This window comes from Fistularia commersonii, chromosome 15 (assembly GCF_037954325.1).
Source record: "Fistularia commersonii isolate RoL2024-O1a breed Wild chromosome 15, RoL_Fcom_v1.0, whole genome shotgun sequence".
In the NCBI taxonomy this organism is placed as follows: domain Eukaryota; kingdom Metazoa; phylum Chordata; class Actinopteri; order Syngnathiformes; family Fistulariidae; genus Fistularia; species Fistularia commersonii.
The window spans coordinates 14396737-14423341 of NC_141298.1; the positions used below are offsets into that span (position 1 = coordinate 14396737).

The 26605-nt window shown below is 44.8% G+C and overlaps 1 protein-coding gene across 32 annotated transcripts in view; it reads left to right on the forward strand.

Moving 5' to 3' along the window:
* dlg2 (discs, large homolog 2 (Drosophila)) overlaps positions 1–26605 on the forward strand; it is a 194387-nt gene that overhangs the window by 112731 nt on the left and 55051 nt on the right. Inside the window, exon 1 of one of the 32 annotated variants that reach the window (XM_086160711.1) lies at positions 5988–7612. The exons of 29 other annotated variants lie outside the window; for them this stretch is intronic. In XM_086160711.1, the coding sequence (XP_086016837.1) occupies positions 7529–7612 (84 nt within the window). In that variant the 5' untranslated portion in view covers positions 5988–7528. Of the gene's footprint in view, positions 1–5987; positions 7613–15840; positions 16220–24525; positions 25065–26605 lie in introns of those variants that run through there. 2 more of the 32 variants (XM_086160706.1, XM_086160704.1) reach the window with 2 other exon arrangements.

Genomic DNA, 26605 nt, shown 5'->3' on the forward strand with positions numbered 1-26605 from the left:
TATCAGTGGACACCAATTGGTTTTCCGTAATCATGTGTTTGAGATAAAGTCATCGAGTTTTCAAGTTGATTTTACGCTTTTTTTTTGCGCCACAAGCTTTTTGCTGTAACCTGAACTTCTTCATTCATATTATGCTAATTTTTTAATATTCTGATTTTTGTTATCAGAATGAAAAATATCTAGTGTAAATGAAACGCCACGTGTCGTGTTGCCACTACCATTTTAAAATTACAGCTATTAAATGAAAGGGAAATACTTCACCTCTTCCTTTTCTTTCTTTTTAGCCGTGCACGTTTTATCCCGTACCTATTCCTTTCATGACAGGAATAGTTAAAAAAAGAAAGAAAATCTGAATCAGACAAAACTGAGGTCTGCACAAAGGTTTGAAAGAAGCGTGTGATACGCTCGGCGGGGAAAAGACGACTGCACGCTTCATGTAGTCCAAACCTTTCTGAGAAGTGCGTGTAAATAGTTTTAGAAAATCTTTTTTTTTGTTGTTTGTTTTTTTTTTTAAGAAATGATATCATTTTGGTTGTGCTCTGCGGTGCCTCTCTTATTAGAGTTTCCCTAAGATTCATAGGATGCTGTCTGAAAAATAGTAGAACATCATTACTCAGTTTCCGGCTGCCTCAAACGGCCCTCATTAGTTAATGGGAATTTCAACTTGCAAATGTTTGGTCAGAGATAGGAGAATGCAAATGCGGTCGGTTGACATCTTTGATTAAGACAAGGGTGGTTTGATTAGATGAACTTCATCCCTACTGAGTTCACCCCCGGTCTTCCAACCCATTGTCTTTTACACACACACACACACACACACACATGTGCAGAAACTTGCGTACCTTCCTGATTCTAACTTGAGTACGACCCCGGGGACACCGGGACCCTCCGCTCCAGATGGCCGAGGGCCTCCTCCGAGCAAGGCTGACAAGCTATCACAATCCACCGCTCTTAGTGAGGATCCAGCCGTTCTGGACAAACTAACCTTGACATGCCGAGCTTTCAGTAGTAGGCGCGTGCAAACACTCCACCAGATGGAAATGAAAGAAACACACACCGCTACAAATATTCAGCCATTCCGCTCGTGTCGTTTGAAGCGGCAATACGATTTGTTTCACAGACACTAAGCATTGTTAGATTCATGCGGTTTATAATATACAATTACATATTTAATAATCATGTCTCAAATGACAAGGTATCGTGTCAGAGGCATCTCTGTGTGATTAGCATTTAGAGCCAGATATTTCCCTCGGGGACTCAGAGGGGAGCAAAACACAGGCTACCGGAGAGTGAAAATTGGACTTTCGGAGACACATTATTGTTCATCTGAACCGGCGTTTCCATTCGCCGGCTGAATTTCACCGCTCGCGCTGAAAACAGTGTTTCCCCCTCGGATGAAGTTGTGCAGGAGCAGAGGAGGCGAACGGCGGGGATCCGTGCCAGCACCTGAATGGCTCTTAAGGTTTAACTACATGCACTGACTTATATTTACGGTGTTTTAAAAGATCAGGAGGTAGAATTTAAAGATGGTTATTTGCAAAACCGGAATATAATGTCCAGTGTTTAGGCATCGCCGCGAATACACCCGCCGCGTTGCATGTGAAAATGCAAGATTACCTCCAGTGGCCTACAGATGGCTTAATGAAGGCAGGTGTGTTTTTGTCATTTTTGGTATCAAGCCCCCTCCCCTCTTAATATCCAATCTCGCCGGTTGCAGAGTGTTGGAAATTGATGAGATCGTCTGGTAAGCTACAATATTTCTTGGCTCCGTCTCAGATCTGCCAGTCTGGGTTGCTTTGAATGAGAGCATATCTGCGGGCTGGAGATGAGCTTTGGATTGCAGTTTTAAATGCCGTGTCTCCGTGATTTATACGTCGTGACGTGATCGCATCTCGGCAGAAAATCCATCATAATCACGTCTTCTGTGCAGGGAAATATCTCCGTTCGGACCGTCCAGGTGTCTATCTGGTCCTCGGAGGCTCCGAGACATACATCATGTTCTTGTTGAGGTCTGTTGTCTGTTGGAGGTGTGAACAGTGTAAAGCTGTAATTTATTTCGAATTAATAAAGCCAATCGTGCATCTGGGCCAATCCCATCGTGTAGTCAGAAATCAAAAACATTTTTATATGTATAAGGTATGTTGATGTATCTTGCATAACCGCATGAGCCAATATTGCGCCACACAAAATAATTATGTAATTTTTTTTCTGTCATTACCCAAGTTCACTCTGATGACTCGCACTGAATTGAATCAGCCAGGGATGCAGAGTCCGGACAGTAGCTGCTTACAGACGGTCTTATTCACCGTGACGTTCATGTCGTATTTTCCACCAACGGTCCGAAAATGCCGCTCCGCAATACCCTTCTTCGGTATTGCCACGGTAGACCGGCAGATGAGGCGAACGCACCTCGAAAATGTCATGCTGGATAAAAAAAAAAAAAGTCCTCCCATTCGATATGAGAGGGATACGTTTTCGTCTACTTACCTGGTCCGGCTCCCCCACTCATTTTATACCCTTTCTCAAGTTTAAGAGAAAAAAAACGAGGACTAAAAATTGGAGGTAACCTGCTGACTAGCTTGTTAGTTTTGCTGCACTTTGCGTCGTTGTTTCTGCTCGTGCGGTGACTTCAGTGTCAGAAAAACATTAAAAGTCGGGCTGCCCTGTATATCAATCAAGTGACAGGATGGCTGGATGGATGCTGACGTCTATTTCTTTTTTTAATGTCATACGATCGACCGGTATTTCCTCGTATCGTAGCGCCAGCGTGCCAGTGATACGCAACTCACGTAGTTTGCAAATTGTCTGACTTTTGTTTTGGAATAAAGAAAAACAAAATAATCTCAACACATTTCAAAATCCCCTTATGCTTCGGCTTGGCTTGTGGTCAGATTTGGCTCGGCTTCCTGCAGATTTGTGAAAACAGCAATAGAAAACCCCGCCTTGGATAAATGATAATCCCATATCGGTGATCTGCATCTCTCGCTCCATTGTTGTCATCTCCCCGCCGCGCGCCGTTGTAAAGATTTTGCACGAGCTCAGCACCGAATCCGCTGTTTATGTGCTTTAGTTACAGGTGTGTAAATTGACTTGGATTAGAACCACTACAGCTCAAAGTAATAAATAAAATGTAAAAAATCTGCAGCGGCGGGAATTATCATGCACGTGGGAAAACGCTGGGAAAATAACCAGAAACTTCAACATATCAATGACAGGTTTTCATCAATTGCTTTAAAACTCAGAAATGACACTTTTTCTAATGATAATAACAATATATACGGAGCCCAAAGGGAATTATTAATTTGTATTCCCGAAGCCTGCAAGGGTTTTAGAATGTTGATCCTGCCTCACTCAGGACCCAATATCGCAGTCTCAACCACCCAAGGGCAAGTCTGAAGAAAAGCTTTCTGCTCAGCTGGGGTTACATTTCAGAGATGGGGACAGAGTTTTAGCATGTTTCTGTGTGTATGTGTGTGTGTGTGTGTGTGTGGGCAACCTTTTTTGAAATTTTTAAAAAGTTGCTGTAGCACCATCATCAAGACCAAATTCCACTTGAAGAAATTTGATATTCAGCGGCAACCTGACTCTCTATTACCTTCATGCATGGCGGGAGAGAAAGAAAAAGAAAAGCATTCAGAACAACAAGGAGATCTGGCAGCCCCGGTATAGTAATACTTATGTTCTCAATGTCCTGGATTTTCTACATCACTAAAATAAAACAAAATGTCCCGAACCACTTTGGCTGCATTTAGTTTTTGGCACACATAAGCTCAGTGACTGTTCTTCCTCCCTCCATCAGTCCAACAGATGTGCCAGCAGGCTTTGATTGCTCGCTGTGATTGTCGTATTTAACTTCATCTCTCATTTGCGAAGCAGCGACAGCATGCTGCGGTTTTGACTACAAAATTAACCCCATAAGAGCGTCTCCAGATTCATCATTAATAATCAGCCGTGCAGCGGAAGGGTAATAATTAATATGGCCTAAAAAAGTTTTTTTTTTGCTCATTTTGCCTTGTAAATGTCAACCGTAACGAGCTTTCCGCAGCAGGCTCTGAAGTTACCATCCCTTTTTACATATTAATAATTACCACCGTTGTTTGATTGAAAAGCTGCCCTTAGAATATATATATATATGTGTGTGTGTGTGTGTGTGTGTGTGTGTGTGTGTGTGCTCACATCTTGAATTTTCTTTCATCACTGAATCATTTGCAAGGCAAACCGTGCCATGTGTTACGTGTTATCATGAAATTTCGGCAAACCGTATCCAAGCATACGAGACGGTTGAAAGTCGTACTGGATCCAGATGGACCGACACTTAATTTTGTTATTCATCCTTTCAGTTACCAACTACCAATGAGATGTCAGGGCTCTTTGGGCTCTTTGAAACAAAATGCAGAGAATTTACCATTCATTTTGATATTTTTTTTATTGTTTTATTCAACCTTTATACGACGTGGAAAACCACACTGAGATTGAAAAACCTTCTGACCTGGAAAGGCAGCAGCCGGAAATACTATAAAAATATCAAATCAACAAAAATAACCTGATTAATACCCCATAAATCCAAGTGAACATCTACATCTACGTTCTCCGGCATCCTCTTAAAACCATTCAATGAGGCCAAACCTCAATATCGAACATGTTCAGATGCTTTTGGTTTTTCATCAGTTCTTCTGGCAGAAAAATACTGTTGTCAGGGAAAGACCATTTTACAAATATGGACAAATGGGATTGATTTGCTCACCTCTCATCACCTTCGTCTTATGATTCACACGTTAGCTCGAGTCCTCAGCTTTATAATGCAGAGAATTGGGTATATTTAGAATGGTGTTGCCATTTAGGGATTTTTTTTCTGTAAAAAAAAAAATTTAAAAAAAAAAACGGCCACAATAAGCTGCAATAGCATTATGTAGAAAAATTAAATGATATTAAAAAGTCATTTTTTAAACTCTCCAGCTCATAGTTAATATCATCGGCATATCGTACGATATGGAAATACAGATTGATGATGCAAGCGTGATATTGGAAAATGCCAAACCCAGAAAGATCATTCTTATCTCGCTCAAGGTTACGAAAGCTTCCTAAAAACGGCAGCCTCTCGCACGAGTTTGATGAAAAACTCTCCAAATGTGTACAAAAAAAGAAGAAAAAAAAAAAAAAAGACAAAGTACTTCACGTAATCGTTCGGCTGAAGGCTCCGGAAGTTACTGAAAAGCTGAATATACAGAAAGTTTAAAGCTGGCCTGAGGGCGCGGAGGAACGAAGCTCGGTAATGGATTTATAACTCGGCTACACAACAAGGGTGAGGGTTGGACTCCAACCCATTTTTACTTTCTTTCAATTAAATACAAACCAGTAAGCTGCCAAAAAAAAAAAAAAATGTAATCACGCTGTGACATTTAGACAGAAAAGACAATGTGTGTACTAAATGTTATCATCTCAATCATCAAATAGGCTGTTGCGGCGTTCTGGGACGAACCAGACTGAGGCCGACGGAGCGGAGAGAAACAGCAGCGCGTCATCCTCTCCGCCCCGCTGTTTATCATTGTTCAGCTGTGTGGTTTCATCTTTCCTGGCAATTAGTCAGCGGCGCGCTCACTCTTTAATGATAGAAGGGCAGCCGTGTTATTTGAGGGGGTCGGTCCGGGATCCGCTGTCAAACCAGCGACGTAGGAGGGACCGGACGTTTTTCCGGTTCCGTGATGTTTGCCTCGCGGAATTATTAGAATGCAAAGCGAGTCAAGCAATTGATTAAAAAAAAAAAAAAAAAAAAGGTTTGAATTGAAGCCCAGAAGTGAAATGCGGACTGCGTTGGGTTCAAGGGTTGATAGATGGGGGAGGGCGGGAGGCGCCGCATGGGGCGACGATGTTAATACGGCTCATGATAAGGAGTGATGTCGGCACCTGGAGCAAAGATAACCGTTTTAACTCCGAACATTTGCAACCGCCAGTTCGTCCCTCACCTGCCTCTCCGGAGCTGAATTTTTTTTTTTTTTTTTTTTTTTTCCAACTGCCCACATTTGTTTACTCGTTTTTTTTTTCCTTCCTCTATTAAATCCTACAATGGTTTATTAGAGTTTTTATTTATTTATTTTTATTTTTTGATGGATGCCGCTCTGACTTGCCGTGATATCAAGTGTATTACGGATAGTCGGAGATTTGTCCCGACTAATCTGTATGAACATCTGCACAAAAAGCGAAATCTCCAAACAACGGATGAGATTATGGAACCCGAAACCATTCTGGGTTTTTTGTTTGAAGTACAGGATGTGTTTCCACGCTGGGGTTTTTGTTTGGATTTTTTTTTTCTTTTTTCTTTTCTCTTTCCCCCCCCGGTTGCTCCCTTCAGGATCAATGATTCCTTTCAACAAGGAGGACCTGAAGTGTAATAGCGGCGATGCACGTAAAACACACACACAGGTACACGGAATGAGTGTGTGTGGAGATCAGAAGCGGACGAAAGCAGAGGCCGGAAATCTAATCTCACAACCTTCCTACCATCTTTGTGATTCACCCCAGTTTGATGCTGGATATAAACATCAGGAATACTATTTAGGACTAAACATATTGTAAGGTGCCGTAAGGCGCTACAGAACTGTGATACTGAAAAAAACTGCTCAAAAAAAATAAAGGGATCACTTAAACAACACAATGTTAGTCAATCCCACTGAAATGTGTGAAATCAAACTGTCCACTTAGGAAGCAACACTGATTCATTTTGACTTGTTTTAAGGACGTTACAGCAACGTTGGATCAGCTCGGAGTGTGTTTTTCCACTTTTATTTGGAGTGTTACTCCAAATCCAGACCTCCATGGGTTGATAAAATGAATTTCCATTGATAATTTTTGTGTGATTTTGCTGTCAGCAAATTCAACTATGTAAAGAACAAAGTACTGAATAATAATATTTCATTCATTCAGATCGAGGATGTGTTATTTTAGTGTTCCCTTTCTTTTCTTGAGCAGTGAATATTCACACTTCATATTTATCAAAGCGTTAAAATCAGATCCTTTGTAAGCAAAATTCTTCATTTCACCCAAACAATCGCGATTTCCCCACGTTGCTTTATCCGGTCCTGCAAAAGTTAGCGCTATCACGACAACGCGTCGGATTAGCGTCGATGGTTAATAAGGGTTAACTTATTTCTCGCGGTGTTTCCCGTCGGCTTGCAGCGGCTGAGTGTTCCTCCTGTCACCTTCGCAAGCAACCTCTTAGCAGGTTTCTGTTCCTTTTCACGTGGGAGGCAGGCAGTCCGTCCCCCCTCCTCCTCTCCTCCTCCTCTCTCCTCCCTCTCTCTCTCTCTCTCTCTCTCTCCTTCGCTTTTGTGGCTAACGGAGGACCCGATTCGACTGTGCAGATGCTCTCCCTCCCTCAGCATCACTCCGTCTGTCCTCCCTCCTCCCTCCCTCTGCTCTCGCCTGTGCGCTACAGTCCGCTGATAAGGAGCACCCGGTCCAGATGGACAGCAGTTAAAGCTGTGTGGGCTATCACCGCAGAACAGAGACCGCTCGTATTTCATCTGCCGCTATGTTCGCCTCTATATGGTACGCCAAAAAGCTAGGGAGACGACTTGTGCAGAACAGCCGGAAAGCTAAGATGCTGAAGGACAAGGTAAGTTAACGGTTTTACCGGTTTACTTTGACACAACGGGGGCGAAGACGCGCGTTCGTCGGCGACGTGTCCGGAAGATGCCGGTGTGCTGCAGACCGTGATCTTGTCACCGTCCGGTTTGTCTCAATCGTGCGCAGGATGCCTCCCGCCCCTTCACCTGTTGATTAATAGTTCCGGCGTCCGCGCCGGTGATTCGACTTTGCGGGCTAATTAGTTGACTTTGCTCAAATCGCATCTTTTCTGGCTCATTTAAGACGAAGAATGAGCGGCGAGGGGACGTGACCCCCCCCGCCCCCCTTCTTCCCCTCCTTCCCCACCCACCACCTTCCACCCGCACAGCCGCATCTACATCTTCTGACCCCCTCCGACACCCCCGGCTGCGCAGATCACTCATATCAAGTCACGAGGGAAACGGCGGATTATCTCAGCCCCCCGCTCCCCGCCGTCGGCGCGGCAAGTTTTGACATTGCGGACGCCGCTCGCTCTTAAGCAAACTGTCCCGCAGGAGTTGCTGTGACAGACAAGCTCAACTGCGAATCTACTAAAGAGACGTCGGGGGGGATGGATGGATGGAGGGAGGGAAGGGAGACGAGACGGCTCATTCAATTTCGGGTTTATGCCTCCCTCCTCCTCACCATTGTTGCTGTTTGTATTCGTCTTCCGGAGACGCGAATCCCCTGGATACAAATCCATGTAAATACAGAAATGAGCAATGAATCACACACACACACACACACACACACACACACACCGCTCCTCCTCCTCCTCCCCCGCACCCGGGGCAGGGCCGCGGGCGTCTGTCCGAGACACTTTTATTTTTTTCCTTAATTGAATGTGGATATTTAGCTGACTCACTGACCTTTTATTTAACACTGGCATCAAATCAAAATTTCCCTGACAGAAAAAAAAAAAAAAACAGAGTGAAATAAGAATCACGTTTGGATATTGGAAATGATTACAGGTTTGGATGACCTTTGCTTTTACTCGTACGTAAAGCGAACTCACATCTGTTTCTTTCTCATTTTGTTTACTTTTGTGCTTTTTGTTTAATCTCTCGCTTTGACTTGAGTTAAGAGGGTTTTTTTCGACGATAACTTAAAAGTACAAAGTTAAGTATTGAAAAATGGTCAGGATCCTTTTATATTTCTTATTTAATTCAGTCCTGCCATTTGGATTGGATTTTACGTTAGTTATTATTATTTATGTAATGAGTCTTTATCTAATCAACCGTAAATACCTTATTTAAAAGTTCATCTGAAAAGTAATCTTTCTTATGAACATGCATTATTTAATTGAGATTGAGCCAACAGATATTTTTCAGTGACCAAAGATGCCGTCATTTGATCACAGCTGCATTTCTATAAATATTGATAATAAGCCGCTATCGGAGTTTTACTCGATGTACAAATACAGGTGTGGGAAGGAAAAATGGTATTAGAAAGTCTTTATTTTGCGTCGTGAGTCATATTGAGCCGTGCAGCCTCTGGAGGTCCGAGCCCAATACCATCTTTCATGTTTCACATTTAATTGCTGCTTTCCAACACGGTACGGACCGAGGGCCATTACCTTACGAAGATAAAGCGGTCGCGCTTAATTGATTTTCGGCAGATTTTGTCAAAGTTCAACGCGGTGCTCAGAAGTGAGCGTTGTTTATCACTCCTGTGAGCTTTGGGATTTTTAGCCGCAACTCTTAATGCACCACATTCGGTGTTTCTGCCAAGGGAAAGATTGGAGTTTCCCCGGCTCTGCAGAGGATGGATAAACGGAGATATTCATTTACTCTCGCGCCGCCACAACCGGGACGTCCTCCGACGCCGCCGTCGTCTTTTTCTCCACCTAACTCGACTATCCAGATTGAGGAACAGCAGAAGTGAAGCTTCTCGTTCTCTTGAGTTTTACCCGCGTCCGAAAACCCGTTTTTTTGGCCTCCGTTCTCACCTCGCCGGTAATTTCGACGTCCGTCTTACCGCTTCTGCTCCTGCTCGTGCGTATCATCCATGACCCTCCCGCAGTGTGCACGCCAAGGCCGCATCCACGTCGACAGAAAGGCAGCCCGCTGCCTGGCAACCAATGTTTGTGTTTCTGTGTGCAGGTGGGTTCCGGGAGGACTGATAGAGGAGAAAGATAGAGGACTGATGTCGGGCGATTGTATGTAACCGACAGGTAAATGAGGGCCGTATGGATTTTGTGCGTCGAGACCGCGCGTTTGAGAACGGGGATGCAACGGAACTACATTTTTTTAAAGAACTTTGTGTGCAACGAGGGGTTTCCGAGAAACTCCGCACCCCGGTGTGATGCTACGTACGAAAAATATAATGAGTTTATACATTTGATAAAAGCAAGGACTTCATGTGCGACATTATCCGAGTGCACTAATGGACACGGTGCAAAATGTTAGCGATCTGGTTCTGTTGGGCGGAGGCGGTAACAACGTGCAATTGTGTGTGTGTGTGTTTTTGTGTCCATGCTCAAGGCACTGAAAGAAGCGGCCAGCGGTTGGAAAGCAACTAATTGGGGCCGCATGTCACTTGTGATACTTTAGAGAAACTTTTTTTATAAATCATTTTATTTTGCAGATCCCACCTTTGTTGTTGGTTCCTGGTAGACGCGCAGCGCATATGGTATTTTCAAGCCGTAAAGTACATTCGGCTCATCATGTCTCGGCGAAATCGATGTCATTGATTTATCGCGGTCATAAAAGAGCGTGCGGTGAAATATTCTTCCTTTTTAAAGGAACAGAAATGTCCTTCTTGACACCGGAGAAAATAGGAGCCGCCGCTGAAAACAATATTGATTGTAAGTCCTGCTGTTCAAGTTCAGACAAATGAGACCGGCTAAACAAGACCGGCGTAATCTCACGTCGGCTATCAGCGCCGGTGCCTGATACTCAGCCTCATATTAATACATCCTTTCTTTTACTTTCCTTTTTCCTCCTTTATGAAAAAGGAAACACAAGCTCCCGCACAATGCTTGTAATACACCTGTAACGGAACAAGCCTGAAATCAAATTTGGAAAAAAAAAAAAATTCAATCAGTGGACCTGCTCTCGTCCGCGCCACATCTAAATTGTACCCATGTGTCAACTTGACAAAGAAATAGCCTGTTTAATTTCCTCCCAACTGAAATTATTTAAAGAAACATATTTCCGACTCAGACATTTATTCTGCTGCCGGGAGGGAATCCACAAAATGGACTTGTTAAACCCGCATCCTTCGGAGAGCGTGTGGAGAAGTAGTAACCTAATTTCTCGCCACCATGCAACTCCTCCTGATATCAATCTGCCGTAGACATGGACTTTCACAGACACTCGCCGCGTAATTATTATGTAGTTCCATTATTTTGGTTACAAAAGGGCTGACGTCACGGCAAGACGGGTGAGAAACGAGAAGCCGCATTTAGAAACGGTCCAAAGATGTCATTAATTCGGTCAATGGGAGGAGAGAAGTGGTTGCTCTTCAGTCGACGGGGGACGGCAAAGAATAGGATTCGCCCGGCAAGAAGGGATATAGCTCAGGCGATGTGACGTAAGACGATGATTTGCATTGCAAAATGTAGAATAAAATCGCAATAATTGAATATTGCAAAAGAGGAACCTCTGTGATATTTCGCATTTCTTCTGTCTTTTTCAACCACAATTTTTCAACGATGATATTTAGAGTTTCACGGTCCCTAAATAGCGTCTCGGTAAAAGTGCAACATTCAGCTGCCGCTCCAGCAGTCTCATTGGTTATTAAAGGGATGAGCGGAGGTTATCTCTGTCTGTCTCACAGCGTTTGTTAGATCATTCAAAAGCTAGTGTTTGCAAACGTTTAATCCCGTAAGTAGCATCATTTCCAACTGAATACGTGTTAAGATTAGATGGTTTAAAATGGATGCCGTACGGCGATCGTCTCCACGTCGTACGTTTAGAATAAGAGCGAAGGGAGAGACATCCGGGACGGGGAACCTTCGGTCAAATTTCACCCTGTAGGCTGAGAGATCGTTTAAAACGAATAAATGGCATTTGGCGAAACGACAGACAGTCTTACTTGGAGCACCGATTACTTTTTCTTCGCTGAAAATCCGAAAATCCCTCGCTCCTCCCGCGTCCTGCACGTGTTGGAGGGACCGAGAGAGTTTTACGTTTACACGGCAGCCGCGTTTGGATTTTAACAATGTTGTGATCGCGTTCGGTTTGATCGAAATTTCGAGACGTCCATTAACTCGGGATGGTCTGGTGATTTCATGCGCCGGAATATTTAACATTCGCGATAAAAAGGCCAGTCCATATATAGTACCGGCAGTACAAATGGATTTATGACACCCAGTTAAATATACCAGTCCTGTATTTTAATTTAAAGCACCCGGTTCATCCTCAGTACTATCGCTGATATTTAAGACAGATTGTCCTTGATCATCAAATTAAGGTCAGGTCTGCTTTGCTGTTATTGGACCTAAGTCTTCAGGAGAGTTTTTAGGCAGGTTTTCTTATTTTTTAATTTTGCGCATTGACTTGCCCTACTTCAGCGTTGTTTTCTCTCTCTCTCTCATTCAAGGAACACACTTCTGATGCCATTGGTAATCATCCGCCGCCGTGTTTTCAAATATCATCTTCTGAGGAAGCAGCTCTGTGAGCTCTGGAGTGCGTTATGTGACGTACGCCTCAGATTCAAACGTGGCCTTGCGTTTGGATATTTTCATGAAAATATTTGCTTGTCCGGGTAATTTGTAATTTGAAAGAACAGCATCGTTCCTCGGACGACTGAAAGCGCGCAAAAAAAAAAAAAAGGATTCTATTAAATTTATGGAACGACAAGCGAATAAGATTCTAATGGAAAGCGAAAATGCAAACTTTTTTTAAAGAAGTAAAAAAATACCCTTCAAAAAGGCTTCGCAAACAAGACAGTTAAATCAAAGATCCGCTGTTGGCTGATTATTTCCTGTTTCTTGTTCACCATCGCCGGTTATTCACTATTGAATTTTTAACACGTATTGCGGTTGTATAAGGACTTTAAAAAAAACGTAATCTGTAATTCGTAGGAAGATCAGCACGGCGGGATTTAACATAATCCTTGCTAGTTTCTGTCCTTTCGGGTCATGGCGAGCTAAGAAAAATGACGACGCCCGGGATACCAAACAGAATGCCAAACAGAATCCCGCTGCACGCGAAGTGAAATAAAAACGGCTGCTTCACCCTCTGTGGTCCATTCCTACATAAATCACAAATAATGTCGGCGGTTGGATTTCGGTCGGAGACGCGCAATCGCGATCGCTCGGCTTCAGTCCCCGCGGACGCGTTTTAGTGCTGTTTTTGTTCGAACACAAGCCACAATAGTATTTCCTTTGTCCCCGTCACTTTATCACAGCGAAAGTGAGAGGTATCAAGAGCTACCTGGCTCTCAACATCAAACAGTAGCTCGCTCCCCAAACACCCAAATTAATCTGTCTCTACAGCTGTCCACAGCAAACCACGCTTCATTTCAAAGGCCTGGATCGCCGCGGCCCGGCTACTGTCGAATCACTGTCTGGCATCAGGATATAATTGCAAACCGAGCCCAGATTTGAAATGGAGGCCGGAGTCTCACAACAATGACTGTTCAGGAAGAAACAGGCCATTTACATGTCACGCTGTTTAAAGTTCAAATGACTATAATTGGCATTTTCTATAATAACTATGAATCACGTTCCGGTGTAGAAATCGGGCTGGTAGTCGTTGCTTGGTCAAAACAGCAGAGCAGAAGGTGTTTTAGTTCTTTGCAGCTCCAACCGAGGTTTAATATCTGGAGTTCATTTAGTTCCAGCCAATCAGCACTGGTCTAGGATTAGCAACTGCGTTGTACCATCACATTGAGTCGCTTTGAATTTTTTTTTTTTTTTTTTTTTTTAAGTAAAGATTTCCCATATAATTCCCCAACAGCATCGTTTATCATGATTACGTGTGCCATAAATACTGCCCGGCCATAAATGACAATCTAGCATGGGAGCTGTCCTGCCCACATCCCATTCTTTCTAGGAATCATCTGCACCCGCAATATCCTATGGGATTACGCAAGACTTGCAGAGTAGCAGCAGTTTGCGGATATGAATGGAAAGTCTTTTGGCCACATGGAAGCACGCGACGACAGTTTTAATTCCTCTGAGTGCGGATGAGGTCTTGACGTGACGCAAATAGCATACTGTAGCGCATGTAGCTCCGCAATGATCTCCATCCATCGGACGAAACCGGTCAACGAGCACGATGATGAATCGTGACGATTAATGACTCATTAGGCGACTTCTTTTAAGTAACGCTCCGGGATTCGCTGACTTCCCATTAAAATCCGGGGGACAAATTTGACTCAACGTATGCAAACACAGAGAAGCCGTCGTTTCTGAAGGTGGGAACAATGCGCCTTGCCTCACCTGCCACCCCTAAACACAATTAGAATTGCAGAAGTGACTTTGCGAAGCGAGAAACCGATGATATCTTTCGTTTTAGCCCGGTAAGCAGCTTCTTGCTATCGAGCGGAAACATGGATGAAATTCTAAATTAAAGTGGTGATTGTGTTTTCGTATCCAAAAAAAAAACACTCTATCTTGCGGCGGCTGAGTTCTCACCGAGTGGTTTCCTATTATCTAATGCTCCACATTAGCTGGCTTCCTTTGTTTAGATTGACATCGGTAACATTCAGGGGTGTCGGTGACGGATGTTTGTCACCGTCGCACCGCGATGGAAATGTACGGTCACAAGCCGCCTCTTTTTTTTTTTCCTTATCTCCTTTCGTTGCTCCCTTGCTTCTCTCCTCCACTTCTATCCTCACGGATTGCCCTGCTGTACTAAAACGTGCATCTTCCTCTCTCTCTCTTCCCCCCCTGCTTTTTATTCCCTCTCTGCTTTTACACTCGTGCTCGGGGTGGCAAAACAGCCATGTTTTGCGTGGGAAACAGCTCCTTACGATAATGGATGTGCACTCCAGCTGCTTGATAGGCGAGTGGGCTTTTGAGAGGGCCGGTGTTGAGTGTTGCCGGAGAACTGAGTGACGTAGTAATGTGGAAAAGTGTGACGGGGGCTTCTCTTTTGACACGTTTCGATATGTTTGAGACCCTCCGCGTATCTGCTCGGACCAGATTCGGCTCACCCGGTACCTTTTTTTTTTTTTTTTTTCCCCGCGCGTTCCTCCAAGTTGTTATTTGTGACCCGCCAGGCGAGTCTAATCCGGCGGTCGCCCAGTGCTGAAGCAAAGAGCGTCGCAGCTTCCGGGCAGTGGAAGCCTGGGGCTCGAGATGTTCCATCCTCCTTACAGCTTCCCGCAGCCACATCCACTGGTAGACAGGCAGTGAAAAACCAAGGAGGACACTGCGTGGGAGGGAGAAAGTCCCGGGTTGCTAGAGGTTACTGCCTAACGTGCAAATGAAAGAGACAGGAAACACAAAGTGCGAAAAGGAAAAAAATAGGAAGAGACAGACAAGTAGATGAGTCTGCTATCCTTTTTTTTTTCGCTCTCTTCCCCGGCCAAATCTCCCGACTCTGATTGGTCCAATCGCAAAACGGTGAGAGGCAAAAGGTTAAAACTATTAAATTCTGAGAATTTCCAATTATCCCGAAGGCAGCGTTTAGCCCGGGATAATCTTCACCTGCTGGTCCGGTGGCCGAGAAGTTATTTCCATTATTTCCCTCCTCGTTTTTGCGTCGCCCGCAAACGGACGATTGTTTATTTGTGACATGGGCCGCTTTAACTCCGCCTCTTTTCCTGACGTTTTCCATTGATCTGTCTCTAATCTAGTTTTGGCTTCCTGACAGAGCTGTCTTCCCTGAGGCATTAATTATGCCTCAATGTGGTTTATATCAGTGGGGTCCAGTGCCCAGCACTCTCCTCTGCCTAATCCAATTGGATCCACGTCTGTGGCCCAGCCACTGCAGCTCTCACCCAATCAGATATATTGAGTATGTGTCGCAAGTGTTTCCCCTGGCCTACACCCCCCCTAGAGCGATAGGGACCATCTGTCCTCGACAGCTCCATCCATTGTTCCAAAGTGCTATGTAAAGAATGTACTGTGTTCCATCAAAACACAGCTGTAAAGAGTGGCTGCGAGTCCAGTGCACAGCCTCCCATCCAGACCGGTACAACTCATGGACGTTGTTTTCGGTCCAAACTTCTACCCAGAGATACCGCCGCTTGAAGGATTACCCCGCATTTGACAGGATTTTGAAGAATTACTGAGTTTTTCATTCATCCGGCAATCGGAAATTAAACGAAACGAGATGCCCGGGTTCTTGTAGAAGCCGCCCGGCCCGATCGGTCACCTCCGGGATACACCTGAGTCCACCGAACCGGCTCCAGGATGACCTTCATGGGGAAACGACGCTGGGACAGCATGAACAACTCATCCCTAGGGTACCCGGTCCACGGGGGGAGTGTCCCGAACCTCCTGTCCCCCCCGCGCTCCGAGGGCCTGGGGACCCTCAAGAAGAGACTCTCCATGGACGTTTTGCGGGGCTGGGCCCCGGATCTGGGAAGCCTCAACGTTGGGCTCAATCTCAATTTGAACCCGGTGAAGTGGCCCTCGCTTGTTACCGTCTGCAAGTGGAAACAGACCCTGACGGAGAAACTGAAGAAGAGACAGTGCGGCTCCGAAAACGAATCGCAGGTCAGAGATCACCGGGTCGCAACGTATCGATAACCCCGTTTCAGATTGCCCCAATCACACGTTTTCGAGCGCGCCTTTCCTTCAAGGCGGCCCCGTCCGTCGTAGAATATTTCACGATAAGGTATCAGAGTGGGAGTTTTGATTTTAAGCGAGTGTTCCCGCTCATAAAGACTCTTTCACCACAAGCCCGGTCGGGAAAAACAGCCTCAAAACAAACAGAAGAAGATGGACAAAAATACCAAACAAATACCGAGCCGGCAGTTACGGTGTCAGGGCAGAGGTCTTGTACGGAAATGCTGTTTTTTATTAAAGATGTTTCGAGAGCATTATTTTTCTTCCTGCAAACTCAAAAGCAAGATGGGCAGCAAGTGAGTGCTGATAAGATACCTTTGAAAGGGAAATAGCGCGTAGCTCGAAAACACAATCCAGCGATTGTTGTACTGCTGGGATCGGGTTACGTCCTTTCGAAGATATGAACAAATATATATCGAAAATTTTGGGGAAATAACATCTTCATTGTTGTTTCCCAGACAAAAGCGCTACCTACCCCGAAACCGATTTTCGTTCCAAAGCTACAGCTGAGAGAGAAAACGCGTTGTCGGATCTTCTTTGAAAAGGGAAGAAGACGAGTTTCGAGTGATTCTGTTAAAACTCCTTTGAAGTTGAGGTGTTTTTGGGCATGTTTATCCTATCATATTTCCCCCGTCGTCCATTGTGAGTTCAGTGATGGGGGGATATTTACTTTGGAGTGCTGACGGGCAGCATTAACGTTTCACTCTGGTGAAATGGAAATGCAGCCGCACCACCAAAAATCAGTGCATTAGACTAATGTTTTCAAGTAGCGCTGTTCATACGCGGAAGGGGAAAGGGAGGACGAGTACGTGCAATTGCCGTCAGCCGCAACAGACGGGGAAGTTAGACGGACTGGAGTTGGACCAACAGTCTGTGAGGGATTGCAAAACATGCAGAAAGGAACACGTTGCAAAAGGCAAGACAGCGGGAAGGCAACAGAGCAACCATCCATTAGCTATTTTCCTTTCACTGTATGTGTTTCCAGCAGAGGCCTCTGACTTCTTTCATACATTTCTAATGGGTTGCATGGCAACAAAGTTCCATATGGCGTAAGTGGTAGGTTGTGGTTTTCAGACTTACATTAACAAGAAACCAGATGAAGAAATTGCATCAGTTTCTAAGTAATGTTAAAAAAAAAAAAAAAAACATAGTAGATGTTCTCTATTTTCTTTTCAGACATCTGCAGCGCACTTGTATTGTTAAAAATGCCCACCCTTGAACTGCTGATTTCAGCCGGGACCACACGCTACACTACTAAATTCATAATTTTGCACTACTTTTTGCTTTACTTGTTGTTGAATTTTAATCTGCAAGACACTAACTTGTGCTTTAGATCTGCAAACTAGATTTAGGTTGCAGAGACTGTCGGTGCTTTTAAACATCGGGCCACTGAAAATTGCACACTGGCTAAATATACGTATAAATATAGCTAAACAGGAAAGCTGTCCTTGGAGGAAACCTGGGTGAAATAATACGGGGCCGCCTGGTAATCAGAAGTTTGTCTTGTCGATCTCCTGTGTCGGGGTCGTCCTTGAGGAAGCAAAACCCTAATTGCTCATGATGAGCCTGTTTGGCTGCTCAGCCCTCAGGGTGAATGTGAAAGGGTGAATGTAACTGGATTATTTTGAATTGTTTACTGTTGAAAAAGGGCTTTAATTTATCTACAGAAATTATTATTATTTTTATTATTATTAGCAGTGGCAGTAGTAGTATTGTTGTTGTTGTTATGAGTTATTGAGTTGTTGTTATGAGTAGTAGTATCATATACATCTAATGTTATTTTATCATTATTATTATTATCCAAATTATTATTGATATTATAACTATTTATTATTGTAGTTGTTGGGTTAGGGTTAGTTGTTGTTGTTGTTGTTGTTGTTATGACTGACCCTTATTGTAAGAAGTCAGATTAGAATACAAGTTGTCGTCAGATTTATTATATATTCGTTAGATTATTGTAATTATCTATACATTTATTACATATTTGCTAAATATAACATAGAATTAACCAAACATTTCCACTTTTGTGACAGCAGCAGCATCATCTGCGTTGCTAATTCCAATATATCCAATATATGTATATGGTAATACAAAATAAACAACAACAAAAAAAAAAAGTCCTCCAGGATACTTTTTCTTCAAATATCTAAGCAGCGCAGTTGTGTCGGTGTGATAAGCCATTTCCAATTAGCAAAGCTTAGCCTACAGAGCAGAGCAGCGTGGAGTATCCGTAAAATATCCCTCCGCACTTCAGATGATTGTGGCCGAGGCATTTCGGGAGCTGATTGTTTTCCCTTCTTTGAATCGTCATCAACGCCCCCCCCCCCCCTCCGCCCAGCTTGAATTTTTTTTCACGTTTAGTTACAAGCACTCGCCGAAATTAACCCCCAACGTGTTTGTGCTTTTCACGTAGATGCCCGAGCATTATATTCATAGGGTTAGAAGTAGACCGGACAAGAGGCTGTTGAGAAAAACAAGCCCATGCGAGGTGTCGGTCTTCGTTCGGAGGACGAAGTGAGGGTGAAACTACCCTTAAATGTGTTGAATTCATTAAAAAGACGATATTTCACGTTGACCCGCATGATGATCTGTCACAACGACCGTTGGCGTTTTTATTTTTTTAAAGACTAGTTTCAAATGTTTCCGCTGTTCTTTGCGTTATTAGAATTGAAAGTGTCTTGGATGAGACAAGAGGTTCAGAGAAGTTTTGCAGTGATATATTCTTAGCTCAGCCGTGTGGAACCGCTTATCGTCCAGTTTGTTTTGCGCTAATATTTTGGAGCCTGCGTGACGAGTTGCTCCACTTTCGGTCTTGACCGAAACGGCGAGCTTGCCGGCGGCTACCCGGCTGCGGCCACCGAGTCCGGACGGACGGATCGTAATGAAGTCCACAATTGAAGCACAAAGTGGTATTATGAGCTGAGATGGAGCGGCGCTAGCCTGTCCACACCCAAATTATCCCCATAAATGATTATCCTTAAGTAAGAAATAGCAACAGAGAAGACTGGTGCATTTCAAACTAGTGTCTGAAGTAAATGAGAATTACCGATCTGTTTTTTTTTTTTTTTTGTCTTTACTGCACGACTGTTTGCCAAAACGACCGCTTCAGTGAAGAAGTATATTGTTAGGTGTAAATTTGATATATTATCAGTGTCAAAGATGACTAGTGATGCGTTCGGCTGCTGCCTCGACTTTATGCGTAGCAGTTTAATGGTGGTGGTAATATTTCCATGTGTTTGTGATGGTGCAGTATTCAAAGGGCTGCACTGTTGTACAGCGGGCGTTTATATTAGGTTGTTACGATATCGCAACGCCTCAGTTCTTTCTGTTGGTCGTATTCGTTTTTTGAGGCCGAGCGTCAAACTTCGGCAATTGAGAAGAGAATTAATAGAAGACCAGAAGCGGCCCTGTGTGTCTAAAGCATTTCATCTTGTTTTTTCAATCAGTTAAATGCATTTTGGGAGTTGACTACCGCGACGTGATTGTTAAGTTAAATGTTCGCGCTGTCCGATCCAGGCTTGTCTCTGCCAAACCCGTTTCCGGGGTTTGACCTCCAGGTACGTCACGTCTCACTTCTCGGTATGATGTAACTCCATTAACAAAGTCGGCATTTGAATGCAGGGCCTGAAGACACGGGACAAAAAGTAGTTCCAAGAACTTCCTCGTCTGGTGTATTTTAGCAAAACGAAATACCGACCAATTCGATTGTCTTTAGTGCAACAGTCACAGCGGCGATTCCCGTTCGACACCTTGCCTTCCTTTTTCAGGCCAAAACAAAACGTAAAGGTTTAAGTGAAAATGTGACGTCGGCGTTTCTATTTCAAGCTCAGTATATAAAAGTCAAAAATGTTGTAACTCTTTGCGCTGCCCGTGTAATGGACCGGAGTTGCAGCCTGAATTGTAACAAAGCGTGACCCTGACCAAGGTTCACCAAGAATAAGAGACTTTTCCCGGGTCTGAACTGAGCACCAACATCTGGACGTGATGTTATAAGGACATGGCCTCTCCTCAGAACAAGGACCAGACACGCATAAAACTAAATGGATATAATTCACTCATAGCAGCTGTTTCCTCATCCAACATCGGAAGGAGCAAACAACTATCGAGGCACAAAACCAAAACAGCAAACGTATCATTTGACGCATAAAACAAGACAAAATTAAGAGAATGAAACTGTATTTCCAGGGGATTATTTTGAAATTATGTCCGGTACCGTGACTGAGACCCTGCATAAGCAGTATAGATAATAAATGAATGAATTCATAAATGAAGCTCCGGTAGCTGTTTTGTGGAGAGACTTTTTGACTTTTGAGCCAAATGAAGCCTTTTTGTATTTTGTTTCCATCAACCCGGCTTGTCAAATGAAACATCTTTGCTTCTTATTTGTATTCTATCATTCATAATCAATGCAGCAAAAAAGAGAAAATGTGATTTTTACAGATGGATCAAAATTGACACACATATATATATATAGATATACAGTGGCTTTATTATTCATTATTATGATGAATAATCGATTTATATATTTAAGTGTTTTGTCTCACCTGCATCTGTGTGGAGATTATCCGAAACCACCGGTCGTTCAAATGAAAACAACGAACATCACGTTCAACCTTTAAATAACTTTGAGAGCTATCTCGAACCTAAAAAGAAAATTCCATCTGGGTGGATTTACCACCCGGCTACACATTTATTACTCAGTGGCGCACCGACGCGCTCGGAGGCGGCCGACCGGCCCGACCAAACTGCACCGGGCAATTTTCTGCCTTTTTGTATCTCGCATCGCTCCTCGGGACGCAAATACAGAGCAGCCTAAAGGTGCAGTGAGTGGATGGAGTGAGCAGGACATCAACATCAGAGAGGAATACAATTTGTTTATTTTATTATACCTTTCGGGGGGAGGGGGGGGGGCTGCTAAAAATCTGGAACTTGGTCTTTATCTCACCTTCAGGGGAAATTACAACGGCAGATACCCGGTTTGTCAGTTTTATGCTGAGGTCCAAGTGCCCCCATGTGGCTTTTTGGATGCATTACATAGCACGCCGGGCACCGCATGGAAACGGTCTCTCCTCATGGAAACTAATCATTTCATCATTATTTCATTTAAAAAAAAAAAAAAAAAAAAGAACCGTCCGGTTCTGTATAAATCAAGACGCATGCATGTAATGGATTCATAAAGTCCGCGCGTGGAACGACAGCACACAGTGCGAGCGGGGAAACGACGTTTCCGCTTTGCCACCAGACCCTTGTCCTCAGAGGCGCGGGGGGAGAGATGGCATTTCCAGTGACTTAGTGGCTGAGGGCTGAGGTCTGAGAGCTGCAATCAGGCGGCACTGACACGCTAAATGACCTGTCACATTTTGATGGGCTCATCCGGGGTTCGAGTCAGGGGGTCAAACGGTATCCGAGCGGAGCGACGATGTAACGCGAATGCAAACAATGGCGGACGTGCATGCAGGAACACACACACAGGGCGGTTTATAGTCCGCTCGCTTAATGACATGGCGGAGTTACGCGACCGTGGGACAAGTGGAATGGAAGTTCATGAATATTAAATGATGACGCTATAGCAGATTATTAATTGTTTTCTGCTCTTTCAGACTTGACGCGAGAATATTTGGGTAAAAAGAAACTGCTTTAAGAAATGGCAGGTGAGCCTAAATGCTGTGATTCAAAACCGGGGAAACAAAATTCTCATTTGTGTCTGTCGATTTAAATACACAGGTTGATTCAAGCTCCAAAATGAACCGAATAAATGATACAATAAACCGGAGTCTGGCTCGACACGACGGTCCTCTTAGATCAAAAGCCGCTTGTTCACATAACCAGCGGTAGATGGATTTTCGGACTGTTATTTACAAAGTCTGGACTCAGAAAATACCTGAACTCGGAGTGCTCTTGTGTTCCGCTGCGGCAGAATACAAAACTAATCACACTAGGCTCCTTGAAAAGTGATGTTCAGGCATCGACTGAAATGTACAACCACCTATAACTAACAGCATTCAACACTTTCTTCTTTGTCCGCCATCTTTGTAGTTCATGGACTCACGTTCCCAAAGAGAAGAATTCGATGAAAACAGAGGATCTTAAACCATTTGCTCGTGAATTGGTCGCAAACTTAAATGTGTGTGTTCTTTCATTTGCCAAGTGGATTTTTAGCGGAAAGCTAATAACTGTATTTTTGCAAATTATTTCCCCCTTATGCATTTTTTCTGTGTCTGCATGTGTTTGCAAGAGTGTGTGTGTGTGTGTGTTTGCAGCGGAGCGAGTGTGTTTTATAGATTCTAATAGAAGCAAATAAGTTGATGTGGGACATGAACTAATGAATACATTTATGAATTTGCTTCAAATGTTATAAATAAACTCAGAAGAAACCCAAAAGTCTGGCAATGTGCCTTTCAACACATTCTAGATGAAGGTCAACAAAGGTCAGGAATCAGATAAAGCCAAAATAACACGTGGTTCTCGATTCCCTGATAACTTAAATCTATTTAGAATATAAAGGTCGCGTTGTGTTCATTTACAGTGGGATCATTCAAACGCATCTTAAGGAAAGCGAAACTAAAGGAGTGAAGAGGAAAAAAAAAAAAAACAGTGGAACGGTGAAGCGAGAGTGTCAGAAGAGCCGTGCTCGGAGGTCGTTGTTGATTCGCGCGTTTGATTCATGACCACCCACCCGACCGTGCCCAGTCCAGCCCACACACACTCCCCATCACACACACACACACACACCCGGGCTGACCGCCGATTGGCTCTCCTCCACGGAGGCATTCTGTTAGCCGCCTCGCTCAGGAGGAGGGATTATTCTCCATCACTGACCGTTTTGTGGCTGTCACCTCCGGTAGATGGGACGGGCGGCGATAACACCCCCGTACACATACTAAGCGTCGCACAATAAACCGCGGGACAGCTGCGGCCTGGCTATCTAGACGTCACATTTTGACACTAAGAGGTTATATTTTCCCTTCTCCCACATCGTGCGATGCAAAAGCAGCCGTACGTGTCGGCTCTGTTTACTTTCCGAGCAGAAGTCCCGCAAGCCGGAGATGCAGACGTGCACTTTTTGATTGGATTGAATTAGCAGGCCTTAGCGGGCTTTTCTTTTTAACCGCGTCGTTCAGCTGTGAGATTGGGGTTTCCGGGTTTTTTCGCCGTGAGCATCGGCGACGTGTGTGATTGGTTGAACTTTTGTCTTTTCCAATTCTTTTCGATCGCTCCGAGAATAAATTCCCGGAGATGCGGGGGGAGGAAAAAAAAATCAGAAAGGCAGAAAATCAAATGTCGTGTCTGCGGTGAGACGAAGCCTTCGCCGTGTTTTAAAAGTCGAAACGTCTCTGTTCACCGAGCCAAAACCCTGTTTTAATCAGTCTGAAATCACAGGAAGCTCAAAAAAAGTTAGCGTTAAGTCGCCGGTCCAACGAAGTTCTCGCTTTTTATCGCAGCTACTAAAAGATCGTCCGTGTTTGTTACCCAATCTCCTCCTTTGTTTACCGCTTGGTGCTCAGCAGTGGCATGAATTAAGCCCGTCCTTTTCTTTTTCTATTTTTTCTTGGTCACCGCTCACAGCTGTGGCCCGCTAATGGACGAAAGCTCGGTTTTCAGGCCGTGAAACGACAACTGCACCAACAGACGCGATAAAGCTCAGCGGTGCCAAAGGGGCGGCGCGGGACGTGCGATACCCTCGCCGTTATTGCTCCATTATGTCCACATTATTTGCATCCCGTTGTTTACGCAGAACATGCGACGAGCGCAGCTCCCTGGAGGGAGAAAGAGAGAGAGAGTTGTCATTCAACGGCCGAGGGTTTGAGGGACTTCAGGCTTCCTTTGTTTCTGATTCCCGGCAACGCCGGTCATCAATTGTTTCTGCCTGGAGTAGCCGATGCTGTCAAGTGGCGCTGCCAGTCGAATTATTTATTGACAGAGGGCGAGCAGCCAGTGGAGAGACATCTCTCTCATTCCCCCTCTCTCTCTTTCTCTCTCTTTTCCCCTCCCTCCTTCTTGCCATCCCATCATACTCTCATTTATCTCCAGCTTTCCCTCTCTCACCCCATCCGCTTCTCGCTCAGCTCTCCGCTGACCCTCCCACTCTCTCATCCAGCATTTTGCTCTGCACCCCCTCCCTTCCCCCTCTTCCTCACTTTCCCTCTCTCTCCTTCCCTCTCTCTCTCTCTCTCTCTCTCTCTCTCTCTCATTTATCGTTCTCCCCACTCCAGAAGCTCTGACACACACACACGGTCACAAACACACACCCACTCGAGCCCATCCGGCTACCGCAGCCAGCCGCTCGCTTCATTCATCATTCATTTCGCCGGAGCGAGCGTCTCGCGCATCAGACAGGAGCGTGTCTCTTGTTTAATGACTGTAGCGGCAAACCTACAGAAGAGGAACAAGGAGACTTTTAAAGTGGTGAAGCGAGCGAGGGTTAGCGTTGCGTGGCGGCAGCATGACCGCTTACCTGAGCAAACAGCAGAGCTGCTTTGTGGACCTGGAGGGCCGGGGGGACTGCGGGGAGGTGCCGTGCCCCTTCAACTGGCACCATCAGTACCCCAACGGTCATCACCAACATCACCACCCGTGCCAGCGTTACCATTACGGATCTATCCCCGGCGGGGCCACCCTCCCCCGGAGGGGGGCTCGGACGGCGGCCTGGCACTCGGACGGCACGTCCCCCAGGAGCCCCGGCCGCTTGGCGGCGGTGAGAGCCAAAGGGGGGAGCTGCGACCTGCGGCCCTCTGAGTGCGGCTGCGCCCAGAATTGGTCGGAGCTCTACCAGGTAAATTCCCGCTTCTATCGAAAGAGCGGAAGCAGCTGTTTCTACGAGGACTTGCATGCTTTTGCAGACGGATACGTTGATAGTCGCTCTGAGTTCTGCCCGGCCGCCGACCGCAACGCGGAGCAAGCGGGAAGAGGGAATGTCGTATCCGCCAAACTGGTCCCAAACGTGTCTTTTCGTCATTCCGCTCCGCGATTGCGCCGAACGATATAACTGCCGTTTTGTCGTCGACTCAAACTCCCTAACAAATAGAATACAAGTCAAAAAAGTGAAACGGAAATAGCGTATTTTGTTGTTTGATTGAAACGGTTTTGCCGATGTGGTTGGATTTTCACCTTGAAGGTCAAATTCCGAGCAAGAGTAACACAATCGTCTGTATAATTTGATTTACCCGAAGTGGGCGGATCTGGGATGTGCCAGACTTCCTGCTCAGGCTCTGGCCGGCATTGACATCTAACAGAGATATTCATTTCAGGGACTTCAAAATGTTATTCGAATGCATCTCCAGTGATGGCAGTGACTTGTTTTCCTTTGTGACTGACCTGGAAGTTGTTTATGTAGAAGAAACTAAACTTGTCATTGGGTATCTATTTTCCAGACACACACACAGAGATCTAGTGTGTGTAATTAAAAGTCATTAAAAAAAAAATGAAGAGGGGTCTTAAAGGTAGCAATAACCGAGACGTGATGGGGGATTCCAAGCGACAGCATATGTTCGCTTCAAATGAGGTCACCGATGGAGTCGTGGCCGCATCGGTCACAATGCCTGCCATAAAAACACGGACATTCATAACCTCATTATCCACAACTGTGTGCAAACATGAGAAAGTGATAAGGAGGAAACAGCATGGCCCTCATTTCCTTCGCAGGACATTTACTTATTTATGTATTTATCGTGTATTTATTGTTTCTTGGACACCTGCAATAGTTCGACAAAAAAAAAACAAAAAAAAAAACGATGTAATGGAATAGAGGCGGTCGATGATTTCAGGGATGACTTGACATCCAGGTCTGCTTCGGATTCATCTCATCAGAAATCTGAGCAATGAACCGTGTCGGTAATCTGCATCTGAGTCCCGGAGCGGAATTGTCTTGCGCTAGACGGAGATGTCGGATCCCTTTCTTTGCAGAGGAAATGTGGGTGTGGCGAGACATCGGAGAGCTTGCGCTAGCAGCCGGGTCGATGATTTTTCTCGGCGTTCTTTGCACAGTTTTCGGAAAAATAAACGAGACCCGAACGAGTTTATTTAACCGTCTGACAACAGCAAGTACCGCAGTTACGACGTGACTTAAATTGCTGGACGTGAAGTCGAATTTGAGAGAATGCAGATAAGCGTAGGCAACGGAGGACATTCTCTCACGGATGAGTCGTACCTAAGTCCGAAAAAATATGGACCGACGGGCGCATCATTTGTTGCTACATCTCTCCATCAACACCTGCAAAAACACTTGAAAATAAACAAAACCACCTTAGCTGGATGTCATGTTGGTCTATCACATATCATTTTGGAGTTTGTACTTTTAATGGCTGCCATGATGAG